This window comes from Styela clava, chromosome 7 (assembly GCF_964204865.1).
Source record: "Styela clava chromosome 7, kaStyClav1.hap1.2, whole genome shotgun sequence".
Lineage (NCBI taxonomy): Eukaryota > Metazoa > Chordata > Ascidiacea > Stolidobranchia > Styelidae > Styela > Styela clava.
Genome location: NC_135256.1, coordinates 22121740 through 22133948, shown reverse-complemented (window position 1 = coordinate 22133948; position 12209 = coordinate 22121740). Strand labels below are relative to the sequence as shown.

The window sequence follows — 12209 nt, the reverse complement described above, 5'->3', positions numbered from 1 at the left end:
TAGATTTTGTAATGAGAAAGCAACAGAAAATGCAATAATCTTTTAGCTGGATATGAAGGTTCCAAGATTTTAGGCATGATTAGCAATGGCTCACCGAAATAGTGGATTTTCAGTTTTAAAGTCTTTTTCTATATTCATATTCAATGCTAAATATTGAGGTATATTTAGGATGTGTTTACTAATGTTCTGTTTCTAAGGAACTTGTCAATTTGAGATTTATTTTATCTATGCTGGAAAATTTGTTAGTGAAGAATAAAATAAAATAGGCTATTGAAATTGGACAATGATGAAGATGTTTTTTTCCAATTTTTTTGCAATGTAAATATTTGAAAAACTAAATTTTGAAGTTATTGTTGATTATTATTGGAGTTATTCTCAATTAAATATTGAGAAAATCTGTGGAAAATTTTTTTCATTAAATTTTGAGTAGGCTATTATACTTCCATATTTACTTTGACAAGTTTGTAGTCACGCCCTTGGATGAGAAATATTGATATATCACGTACCGACGTACGTACTAGTATTATATCTCTGACATAAAACACAGGATATCAAAGCTATTAAATACCAAGCATTATCATTAGTTTTATAGGTTTAGTAGGTTACATATTAACTTGCCACTATTTAAATTAAATGAATTAAATCTTATAAATGGATATCTGGACATTCAAGATTTCTGAAATTTTAAAATGCTGTGTGAGATTGCTAGCAAGTTAAAGCCAATCTGGATAAATTTGTCTTAATATGAATTTTATTTTATTGCACTTTGCAAAAAAAAAACTAATAATGTGACATCAGAGTTCCATGGTCTTTTATATTTTTGGATCATAACTTTGTTATCTTTAATTAGTATTTAAATTCTTAAATACTCTTAGATCAATATCTAGGTTTGAGGTCAGTAACGCCTTTTTAGGTAATTAATAAATCAAATATACCAGGTTCCAAAAATGGTTTACTTAACCGCGTTATCGGGCTATCAATGTCTTGAACAACCACTTAGCAAATACACTTCTGATGTATTTATAGTGTGGGTTTGTTGTAGTCCAGAACAATGGTTCGAATTCAACAAAGATCGGTTTATAATGGCATTTCTCAAACATGGTAGATGGATACACCACGCTATCATATATGCTTCATCCTTGCCCCATGCTTGCTTCATGATAGACTTTGATAAGCTAAATTTTCGGTACAAATACTACAAAACAAATGGACTTCAAATTTATTATCAAAAAGTGAAATGGACTATTATTACCTATTAAGACCAAAGATCTCAAGTTTTTATTTGAGAAGGAGGCGAGCTGTTAAAATTTTATGGTCATTTTATGATAGCGATATATTTATTAAGGACACCAGGCAACGGTTTTGATTTCGCTTGTTTTTGCATCTAAAGTACACTTGTGGAAAATGTTGTTACGTTTAACCATGCTTGAGATTTAGTGAAGCATAAAATATAGCCTGCTAACCACAGAGTTATTGGTACTGTATTGTTTGTTATCTGCTAGTTTTTAGGTTAAAGTGGTTATTGTGAATGTACCCCTGAAATTTTGACTACAAACGGAACAAGAATAATTGATATGATCAGGCGTGTGACTATAGTTTATTAAGATTGAATATAGTTTTCCGACTTCCCGGAGTTTAGGCAGCGAAGAGACAATCCATATAACATGTAGCCTATATGAGACTTTAATAGTGAAGCTGTTGAAAGTTATTCAGATAGTCGGAAATTAAAACAGTTGAGTGCTCTTATCACAGATTTATCTTGTCATAGGGTAGTGTGTATGGAATATATTATTATTATAATGTTCAACTTTAAAAACTTTGCTCAATTTATATTTCAATGAGATAGGTTGTGGAATACTAATAAATAGATTGAATAATTAATTACGGTATTCAAATGTGAATATATTCCGATAATCATAATTTTTGGATACATTATGGAACCAGATTCTTCCAAAAAAACTGGTAAAACTGATCTTCGTCGGAGAACAGTATCATTTAGACTTCCTTCACAAGATGTATTTGAATCTTATGCAATTTCTCAGCAATTTTACACAATGGATGGTACAGCTCATAAACTGCTAAAGAAAAATTATGAAACTGATATTAAACATTTCTCAAATTTTCGAACTATTGTACGTTCCCCATATAAAAAACGACAATTAACTACGGGTGGATTTTGGAATTTGAAAATACAAGAATCGCATGAAAAACGAAAAAATGTTGGCTTCGGAATTAATTTGTATATTTTAACAAAATTTATAAATGACAAAGAGGTAAATTAATTACTAGATAAGAAATGTGTTCTTGTAATGAAACTTATTCATTTTTATTTTTTTATCATTCCAAGATATAATAATATATATAATATAATATACCGGTATATTAAAATATATGAATTAGGTTGCATGACATTATTTTATTTCTTGAAAATTTGTAATATTATAGACTTGTAGTACATTGTAAGAAGCTAACTTTTGTTTTGGAAATGTCTGTAATGTAGCAGCAGTCATATGGACGGTAATGGACCAGTCCTGCAATGGCGAGGAATGCAGCAATTTTATTTCACAGAATTTTCACCTGCAGGCTTTGTACTAGTGAACCTACGTAGGGTTGTGACTAATGAGTGATGAGACAAAAATGTTATTGGTCTATTTACATTTTACAACTATTGTATTATTGTATTTGAATAAGTTGTTTGTAGTTCATGATGATGCTGTAAAAGCAATATCTTTTCATAGAGTAGCATTCGTGATTATCCATGATGCCCAGAATATCGGGATTTGGTTAATTATTTTGCAATGATACATATGCATGAGCATGACCAAGGTTGATGCCAAATCCAACTGCATCCTTTGACGACAGCGAGTCCAGCAATCCACTGGCACATGGCTACATTCCTGGTAGCGTTCGAACCTACGTAGGCACATAGCGTAGGTTGACGTCGAGCCGAGTATATAAAGGCTATACTCGGTTATTGCTTCAACACACTGGTTTCTCTAATTTTTCGTGGCGAGAGACGACCATTCCACCTGTTTTTGGATTGCGTTCAGCAGATCGTAGAAGTACTTTCTTATTTCAGAATGCACCTGAAGTTTACAGCTCGCAATATGAAATCCGGCTCAGTTTGTATGATGTGGTATATCAACAATTTCTTGGAGAAACTTGGAAAAGTAAAACTATTTCTCCAACAGACGAAGCAATTCAACGTTCAGAATTAAATATAAACAAGGTCTGTTTTTATATTTTTATTTGATGACACACAAACACTTTTGGAAACATTATTTCCATATAATTCATTACTTAAGAATGAGTTTGTATAACAGGACATTTGTCAGAAATATGTGAACTTTTGTCTTTGCTTATCAATATTTGAGTTCTGTATATTTGAAATAAAACATTTGTGTGACACTAATCGCTTCTAATCATTGGGAAAAAAATATATGATTTTATATAAAAATACTGGTACATTAACTGGTAGAACTAGATCATGCAATAGACTGACTGAACCAGTTCATAGCCAAGATTTAAAATAAATGTAGTGAAATTATTTATCCATTTCTAAATTTGGAAATTGTAAGTAATATAGAATTTGCAATAGACGAGTGATGTTATGAAGTAAATCTATCTGAAAAAATTAAAAATTGAATGTTCACCCAAACCGATACTCAAGTAATCAAAACTTATTTCATAATGGTGATCAGGCCTCTGATATTGGTTATTGATATTATTGGTTTATCCGAATTTGATAGCTTAAATTTATAATTTTCTTCAGGTTGTATATTTTCACTCACCGGTCACTGATCCAAATGTAATATTAGTTGTTGAAGTTGTTGTGCATAGAGGTCCGAAGAATCCTTTACCTGGAGATGAATCTGTTACAACAAAACGAACATTGGGATGGGGAATCTTACGACCTTTTAAACCTGAACTTCAATTGAAGGACATCGCTGATCAGATGGCACCTACAGTTAGAAAGTATGATGAAATTGTTCTGAGGGTACATACATGACATGGGCGAACTACGGCTCGCTGGCCAAATCCGGCCCAGGGGTAACTTAATCTGGACCGCCTGATAAGGGGCAAAAATTTTGGCTCTTGGTCCAAAACCTTGCTCACCACTGGTTTATACTGTTCTTACCATTTAACAGATATAGCTATTAAATAGTATAAATACCATTTTTTTTTAAACATGGCAATTTAATGAAAGCGGAAGAGCCAACCAATATTATGATTTCAAGTGGTGATTATCTTGAAAATGGTCTTGTTTGATAGGACTGATGGGAATTCCTGTTGTACGAATGACAGACTTTGGAAGTATGATGTTAATAAACTGTTTACCTGATCTGTTAAACACCTATTCGGGAATGAGTTTTTATTATTAAACAAAATCTTATTTTTAGAATGGATGTCTATCAAGGAACGCCGAGGGCATTACTGTTTATGGGTGATCACATTGAAAGTATGTTTTTTAATTTTATTTTTCTCTGGTTCTACATAATTGTTATTAATTATCTGGTTTTAGAACCAAAGTTATTTTTTGCTTTTGACTGCAATAAATTGATTCCAAGATGACCTAAATATGAAATAATTTCATTTTTTTATAAAACAGACAAAAAACTATAAAAACTTTCTATATTTCCTACATCTAACAATTTTGAATTATGTCTGAATTTAGAGACTCTGTGTTCTTTTATTATCGATTATAAAACAATTCTAATCAATCATGCCTTATCGATAAAATTGTTACTTTCATTTTAGCAAACGAACATATCCAACTGATTACAGGATGTCAACTATCATACACTATACAAAAACATAAAAATCTTCAATCAGTGATGCATTTAATGCCTGATAATGTTTTGTTTTCATCGTATAAATGTCTTCCTGGAATGGCAGAAGCTTTTTCCAAATCTGGCACAGGTACATTCACAAAATGTTTTGTTCAAAGCAATCTCATGATTACCACTTTTAGATGCTTTTAGTCATCAGGGATAGTAGTTGAAGCATCATAGCTAACTATGTCGTCATCATGGGTTTGAGCGTCATGCCCATCACCTCACTCAGGTTGTATTGAATTGATTAGAATAGGTTTTACATATTTATTTCGGGGGAAGAGGAAAGCCGATAAAATAGCTTAATCATATGACGAACGTTGGGTATGGGATTAGTTAGGAAGTTTATTTTCAGATGCAGGGACTTGATGATGGAGAAAGCTGTAATGTAACCACCCTACAATAGTGATGAGCCCAGAAATCCATAATTAGGCAATACAGTGGTTTCTTGTATGAAGACCTTTTTGAGTAAAGTGATGAAAGCATTGTATTAATAAAGGTTCAGTAGAACAGCTTTTCTAGAAGAGTTTTGATGTTTATTTGCTGAAGATTCGGATACCAAAGCTAATCCACTTTTCCACTGCGCGTGTGGAATGAAAAAATATGGGATTCATAATAATACAAAATGTTTAAAATGGAACCATAGGGCATGAACCAAAACAAATAAATTTTGATAATTTTTACATATAGGCCTATTAGTTTGGGAAGCTAGGCAGCTTATGATAAAACATCAACTTTGCCCAGCTAACATATCAGTGATCATATTGCTACAATTTTGCTTTCTCATTAGAAAAATTTCTCTGTTTCGCAAAATCTTGAGTTTTTAAATTTGTTAAAAATTTATTTCTTTCCAATTTACTTTAGCACCAGATCATTATCTGAAACCAAAATGTCTTCCTCATCAAACATGCTATCTTGACACACTTGCATTAAATTTTGGATCAATGTCCGTTGATAAGTTCGAATCACAACTTTGTTCGAGAATAAATCAAGATCGTTTGAAAAAGGACAAAGCTGAAGATGATGGAAAAACTGTCACAATCACTGAAAGGAGATTAATGGTAAATTCGTAAATTGTATCCTATACTTTAATCACAGTTTAAGCAGGTGTATATTCATAACAAGTTAATTATATCGGCATCTTGAATATATGCACCGGTATCGGTTTCAGCCCCATTGTGGGCGCTTCTTTCTTCTGGCTTGCATATATCCTTCCACTTCTTTTAATTTCGGCCCCTGGTCAATCAACTTTGGGAACCACTGCTCTATCACCACTTGCATTATGGAATTCCAATTTTATGAAGATGTTTCTGTTCAAAAAAATATACAATTCCCAAGATTGCTTAGACATATAAGTTTCAAATATCGTTCTATTTTTTTTTTTCAGGTTGGTGTACATAATGGATACTGTTATATTCAAAAACCTCAATTTGCTCAACTAGAACCTGAAGCAATTATGGGTGCAAGGTTGGGAAGTTTTGGACGAGGAAAACGAAAAGATACCAGCAATGTCGCCAGGTGAGTATTCGAAAAAAGGTTTATAGTAAGTATATAGTCAAGGAGGAAAGGTTCGATCAGGCCCTTAATAATTTGACAAATTAAAACATTGGTTATATGTTATCACGTTGGCGGGTGTGATGATCCGGCGGTTAGTCAAAAATTAGGGTTAAATTAGGGCTTAACTGTGTTGGCATTGCAGGTTACACATCTCAGGTTCAAATCCCTTCCCCCCCACCTTACCCAGGCTGCAATGAATTGGGTATGCTGTGCTGAACTGGAAAGAGTCCAGTCCTTCCAGTTAAAAAGTAGCTTCTTACATATGATTAGATGGCTGTGCAGTGGCTGCTTGTTTGGGGCCGTATTTGGAGCGAATCACATCGATTTGGAGCGAACCACATATTTTATGTTATAATAAGTTATATCTTCACTTGTATAAAACCTCAAAAATACGTAAGGCAATTCTTGTTTTTTAAATTACTTGTGTCTACAGCACTGTCAAAATTAGCAAACGCTTTGATAAATAATTATTTTATGTTTGGAGATTACAATTTGAAAACATCGTTAAATGAAATGAAGGGCATTAGTGTCAAGTTGGTTGAAATCAGAAACTTATAAAATGTGTAAATAACCTGTATAGTTCAACTATTTTAGTCCTTGTAAGAGGAAATTTACTGACCTGGACTTTGATTCTAGGTAATAAAGGAGTGTCGTGTGACTAGACTTGTTGTGAAATTGATATTTCAATAGTTGACTGATCTGGAATATTGTATTGGCCAATATACAGACTTTTATACTAGCTGAATTAGGACATGCCTTGACAGCCTGAATCATTCTAATAATATTTCTTTCAGCACTGAATCAACATGTCTAGTACTTCGAAGTCGAGTACAATTAGATGAGATGGTAGTGGATCCTGGACTTGCGGTAGTTATGCAAATTGAATATTTATTCGCTCTTCCTTATACTTCACAAGCTGTTGTTAAAGGTAATTTTATAACAAAAATATGTTGTAATAAGATAAGATTAATTCGATAACTTGACTATGCTGTTAGAGTTGATCCTCAAGTCTTGGCTTCAATTCGACTGCCAACAAATTTGATGTAATTTGATTTGAGAGAATTTAATTTGAGTTATATGGATTAAACATTATATTGCAACGCAATGTTTCAATTGTCAGAGAATTGGACCTAACTATGCAAGAATCACGGGTTAAAAATTTAAAATTCTCAAGTTTTTTTTTTAAAGTTAATACTGAACTAGGAGGAAACAATTTTCTTGTTGGTGGTTGTTGTATACATCCTTGTTCAAAGTGAAGTGTGAAATCGGCTCAGAAGTGAAACTTTTATTTCTTTACTATAGGATCAGCAGGATCGATACGTTCTCAGCCTCTTTCAATGTCAGTCAGATGGACAGCTTGGTGCCCATTCGCCCAACAGTCTACAGATAATTTTATAACATTGACATTACAGGTGAACATTTTATTTCTCACTTTTGAAATTTAATATTTCAACCAAATACCTACTTTGGCTCAAGCTATTAAGCTTGGATTTCTTATTATTTTTTGATGTAGTATGCAACATCCGATACCTATACCTTTGAAGCACTCTTCGCACAAACTGCAAAATTCAATGCAATGAATGGTTTATTTGCTATTGACAGTTGACACTAACCCATATTCTTGATTGATATCTTTAATCAGAGGTAATATAGGTTGTCCATAAAGTCTTAAAATTTTTTGGCAATTGCAAAGGGAGTTTATCGATACCATTCATCGTTGGCACTTTTGTATTGAAGAAGTAAAAATACTTAAAAAAAATTACTGATTAAAAAACAACAAACCCGGTTAAGATATGTTAAGAACTAACTTCATAACAAAATTGAAATTGTGAAGGGACTTCATGGACACCCTGTTTACTCGTATTAATTGCGGCATTTTTTATTTATTTCTTCTAGGGAGGAATGGAAAAGAATCCGGACAATGTTTTGTTTTATACAAGTAATATTTTGACCGATCAACAAAACGCAGAGATGGGGAAACTGAGGTAATGTTGTTTCAAATGGTTCGAAACTTTGAGAGACCTTTACTACATTGGTGTTGCTAGTTATCTGTCCATATCTATCCGTCCCCCCAGCCAAATATAATGGATCTTTTCATTTCAGTGGCTTTTTGAAGCAGAGTTTTGAAACTGGGCCCTTGGCTCTCCTAGGGGCCATGGACTATGAATGTAATAATAATAATCTTTATTTGTTCATTTACCTGACTGTAATGCATTTATTTTCTTTGCGTCTGTTTGTAGACTTGTGGCATGGCCCATAAAATACCTGATGAAAACTCGTTAGAATTACAATTAGGAATTTCATAGAAGAGCCGGGAGCTTTCAATACTGAGTCTATGAAAGAGGACCACAGACTGGTGTAAATTATTGTTTTATTGAACACAAGCGATACTTATAAGCAGTTCAGTTATCACCACAAATAACAAAATATAAAGTCAGACATAAGACACATGTCGCCTCTGTTTTACCAAAGTATTGAATGACTCTGGAGACCAGCAGGACAGTCTTTTTACCCAGGAAGCATGCTTCAGTGGTTTTACCCACAATGCCATTGCATCCTGCTGACCATCGGTCAGTTAAAGAGTGGGAAATAGAATCAAAGCACAGTTATCCCTGGAAGACAATCACCTGGACAAAATGTAAATGAGAACACACAAGTTAACATGTGAAGTTTTATTTAAAATGAAGGTGTAGAAAACTCATCTAAATCTCATTAAAAAAAATAGATATAGGTGAAAATTATCTCCTCTGTATACTTTTAATCAACATGTAAGAAAATTGCATTATTAACCCAGATTTCTTTTTTCAGGTTTAGATTTTTAACTTCTGATTCACCAATACAATCGGATAGTTCCATCTATATAACATCAGGATCTGAAGTTCCTCGTTCACCGAATGTGTCTGCTAAACCTCCTCTACCTAGTAGTTCTCCTATGATAGCAAGAATACCGTCTTCAATTGTTAGTATTGAGAATTTTTTATTTACCCAATATTTTTTGGTACATCTATTATTTTTTAATTTATTAACCCAAATTCACTTTAAAAATGATTAATTTTCGTTTTGTGTGGTATAAATATGAAAGAATGGAATTTGCAGATGCAGCTAAAGGTTGGTTATTCATGTAGCCTAAAGTCCTAGTAAATGATTCATTTATTTTGGGTGAGGAAATCAGATAAGACCTTTTGTATCTAAATTCTGTTTTTGCCATGTCCACTGCACAATTTAGTTTTGTATTCTAGCATATCACATTTGTGCTTCAGTAAGTTCATTAGTTTTCATCATTTTAAGTTATTTAATACATAAAATAAAATTTTTATCAGAACTTATTTACAGACAACTACTGTCATATTTCATTGAACTAGATTCATTAGAATGTTATGGCCCTGTGCAAGTTCAGTGCAAATTCTAGCTATGTTGGACACAAACTATCACCGTATCTATTTAGTAAATACAAAGCTGGTTTCAAAACTCTTCAATCAATGAACTGCACTTCTATCTCAATGACATCAATCTATCTCAATGACATCAAAAGTAGCAAGCAAGCTATCGTACAACCATCCAAACACTAAGAAGCTGACAGCTATACAAGCTGGAAGTTTTCCAGTAAAATGAAAATTTGGCCGATATTTTTTCAAACATTTTCAGTGCAATACAATTTGGATGACTGAAACTTCTTGTTGTCTCTAAAATATAAAATCTGGATGTACTAGGGCAGGGGTGTGCAACCTCCCAAATGCGGCCCTCAAGGAAAAATTGTGCAGCCTGCCGAGAAGTGCCAATTTTTAATGATTGCGCCTCGCGAAACGAGTAATTCCAATCCCTTTGAGTTGAAAAGCTTATACCTGAGCCCAATTTATTATCTATGCCCATTACCTCACAATGCCTTATTAGCTAGATTGTGCAAACAGCGCATGTCACAAGTCAATAATCAAAACTAAATAGCCCGTGTTAAGGTGTGGTCCGCAGTGTCACCCAGGTATTTCTATCTGGCCCTACTGTATTAAAGGTTGCCCAATGTACTAGGGCAGGGGTTCTCAAACTTTTGGTGTTGCAGAGCCCTTGAAAAGGTTGACTATTATTCACGGAGCCCCAAAAGAAATGTTAAAATTGTTACTTTCAGATTAATATTCCTGAGCAAGTTAAAAGTACTTTACCTAATTTAAATGCTGAACCTTTTTAATAGGGTTAATACAAGTCATAATTATTTCTAAATTTCAAACATAAATTATATATACTAAAGCTGTAAATCTGACACTTGACAAACATATGAATAAATTAAGGGTCGAATCTTTTACCGTTTGACATTTTTAGGAGACTTGAAAGGCCGCTTATAACGTGCGCCATTGAATTTTGTTACAATCGTCGAATTTTTTTGTCAGCATGGCATTTTTTTGAACCTTTAAACCTCGTTACGCCGGTGTTTATTCTCCCTAAATCAAAAATTTCTCTCGGCATATACATGTATCGTTACACAATGACGACGTTAATTGCTTTTCTGTTCTTGTGGGGAATTATGAGTTCAATGTGAAAAACATGTTACCATATTATAGTCATCGGCGACAAAATGCTAAAAATAATAATTAATAAAAACGTAAATCCGCAACTCAAATTTCTTGATTGCCAAGCGGCATTCTAAAATATTAAAACTAAAACTTAAAATGGAAGATCACACGTTTGGTTTCAGCAGACTCACCTCAGATTGAAAACGCTTTTATAGACATTGTAAATCACAAAATTTGGTGTTATGTTAGGTTTTCTTCGTAGAAACTGCGAAATCGAAACACAGTCAATTGTGCGCGCGATGTACCTTTCTTCCCATTCTCAAACTACCGACAGAGCCGCACGCAATCAATTGTGCGCGCGATCTGCGATGTACCTTTTTTCATTCTGAAACTACCGACGGAGCCGAATGCAATAAAATAAATTTCAATTGTTCGTATTTTGCCCAGACATTAAGATTTTAATAATCTTAAGTGCAAAAGAACAAATCAAGTTTGACAAATCTCAAGATCGCAAAAATACGACTCCAATTTATTTATAGTTGGCAGTTTATCACATATTTTATGTTATTTTAGAATAGTATTATTTCATTTTAGTAATCCTAATAGTAATCTCGAATCAAACGTGAGTAAGAAATCTCGCAACACAACAGAAATCTCGTTATCCCTTTTTTTAATCGCGAAGAATGTTGCGCGGAAATTTCCGATTCCAATTTTGAACCACCTCTCTCTTAAGAATCCTGGCCACGCTTCTGCTTATAAATAATGTCATTTTTTAATTACGCCTCTTTGCCATATTTCGAGGTTATATTGTTGTCAGATTTTATCAAAGCTGTTATTGCTTCTTTGAACAGTTACAAAACTAGTCAGTATTTTTAAAAGTAATCCAATAGCTCGCGGAGCCCCTGGGTTTCTCTCGCGGAGCCCTGGGGCTCCGTATGGAGCACTTTGAGAACCTATGTACTAGGGCAGGGGTGGCCAACCTATGGCGCATGCGCCAAACGTGGCGCATTGCATGATTAGAGGTGGCGCATTGCATCTTTAACCCTTTTCATGCCAAAATTGTTAATTGCACTTGGCTTCTCCACGCCAAGCCGTTTTTTTGCGATTTACATGGTGACTTTTGATTGTATCTAAAACCTATTCTTCTTACTCCACGTCGCCCACTTACGGCTTGTTGGAATTAGAAACAACAGGCGATTATCGACGTTAGCTTTTGGATGGACTTGATGACATTCATTCTAGACTTTTAGCAAAAATTAGTAAAATTTACTATTTTTTCCCTACTGAAGTAAAAAATTCAGAACTTCTGGAAAAATAG

The 12209-nt window shown here is 33.6% G+C and overlaps 1 protein-coding gene across 2 annotated transcripts in view; it reads left to right on the top strand.

The window, feature by feature from the left end:
• LOC120328019 (nephrocystin-4-like) overlaps positions 1–12209 on the top strand; it is a 31203-nt gene that overhangs the window by 3119 nt on the left and 15875 nt on the right. The window contains exons 1-11 of one of the 2 annotated variants that reach the window (XM_078114380.1): positions 1907–2273; positions 3080–3229; positions 3773–3975; positions 4401–4459; positions 4759–4920; positions 5697–5893; positions 6220–6350; positions 7184–7317; positions 7692–7801; positions 8286–8374; positions 9198–9348. In XM_078114380.1, coding sequence (XP_077970506.1) covers positions 1935–2273; positions 3080–3229; positions 3773–3975; positions 4401–4459; positions 4759–4920; positions 5697–5893; positions 6220–6350; positions 7184–7317; positions 7692–7801; positions 8286–8374; positions 9198–9348 — 1725 coding nt within the window. In that variant the 5' untranslated portion in view covers positions 1907–1934. Of the gene's footprint in view, positions 1–1906; positions 2274–3079; positions 3230–3772; positions 3976–4400; positions 4460–4758; positions 4921–5696; positions 5894–6219; positions 6351–7183; positions 7318–7691; positions 7802–8285; positions 8375–9197; positions 9349–12209 lie in introns of those variants that run through there. The other variant, XM_039394395.2, reaches the window with a different exon arrangement.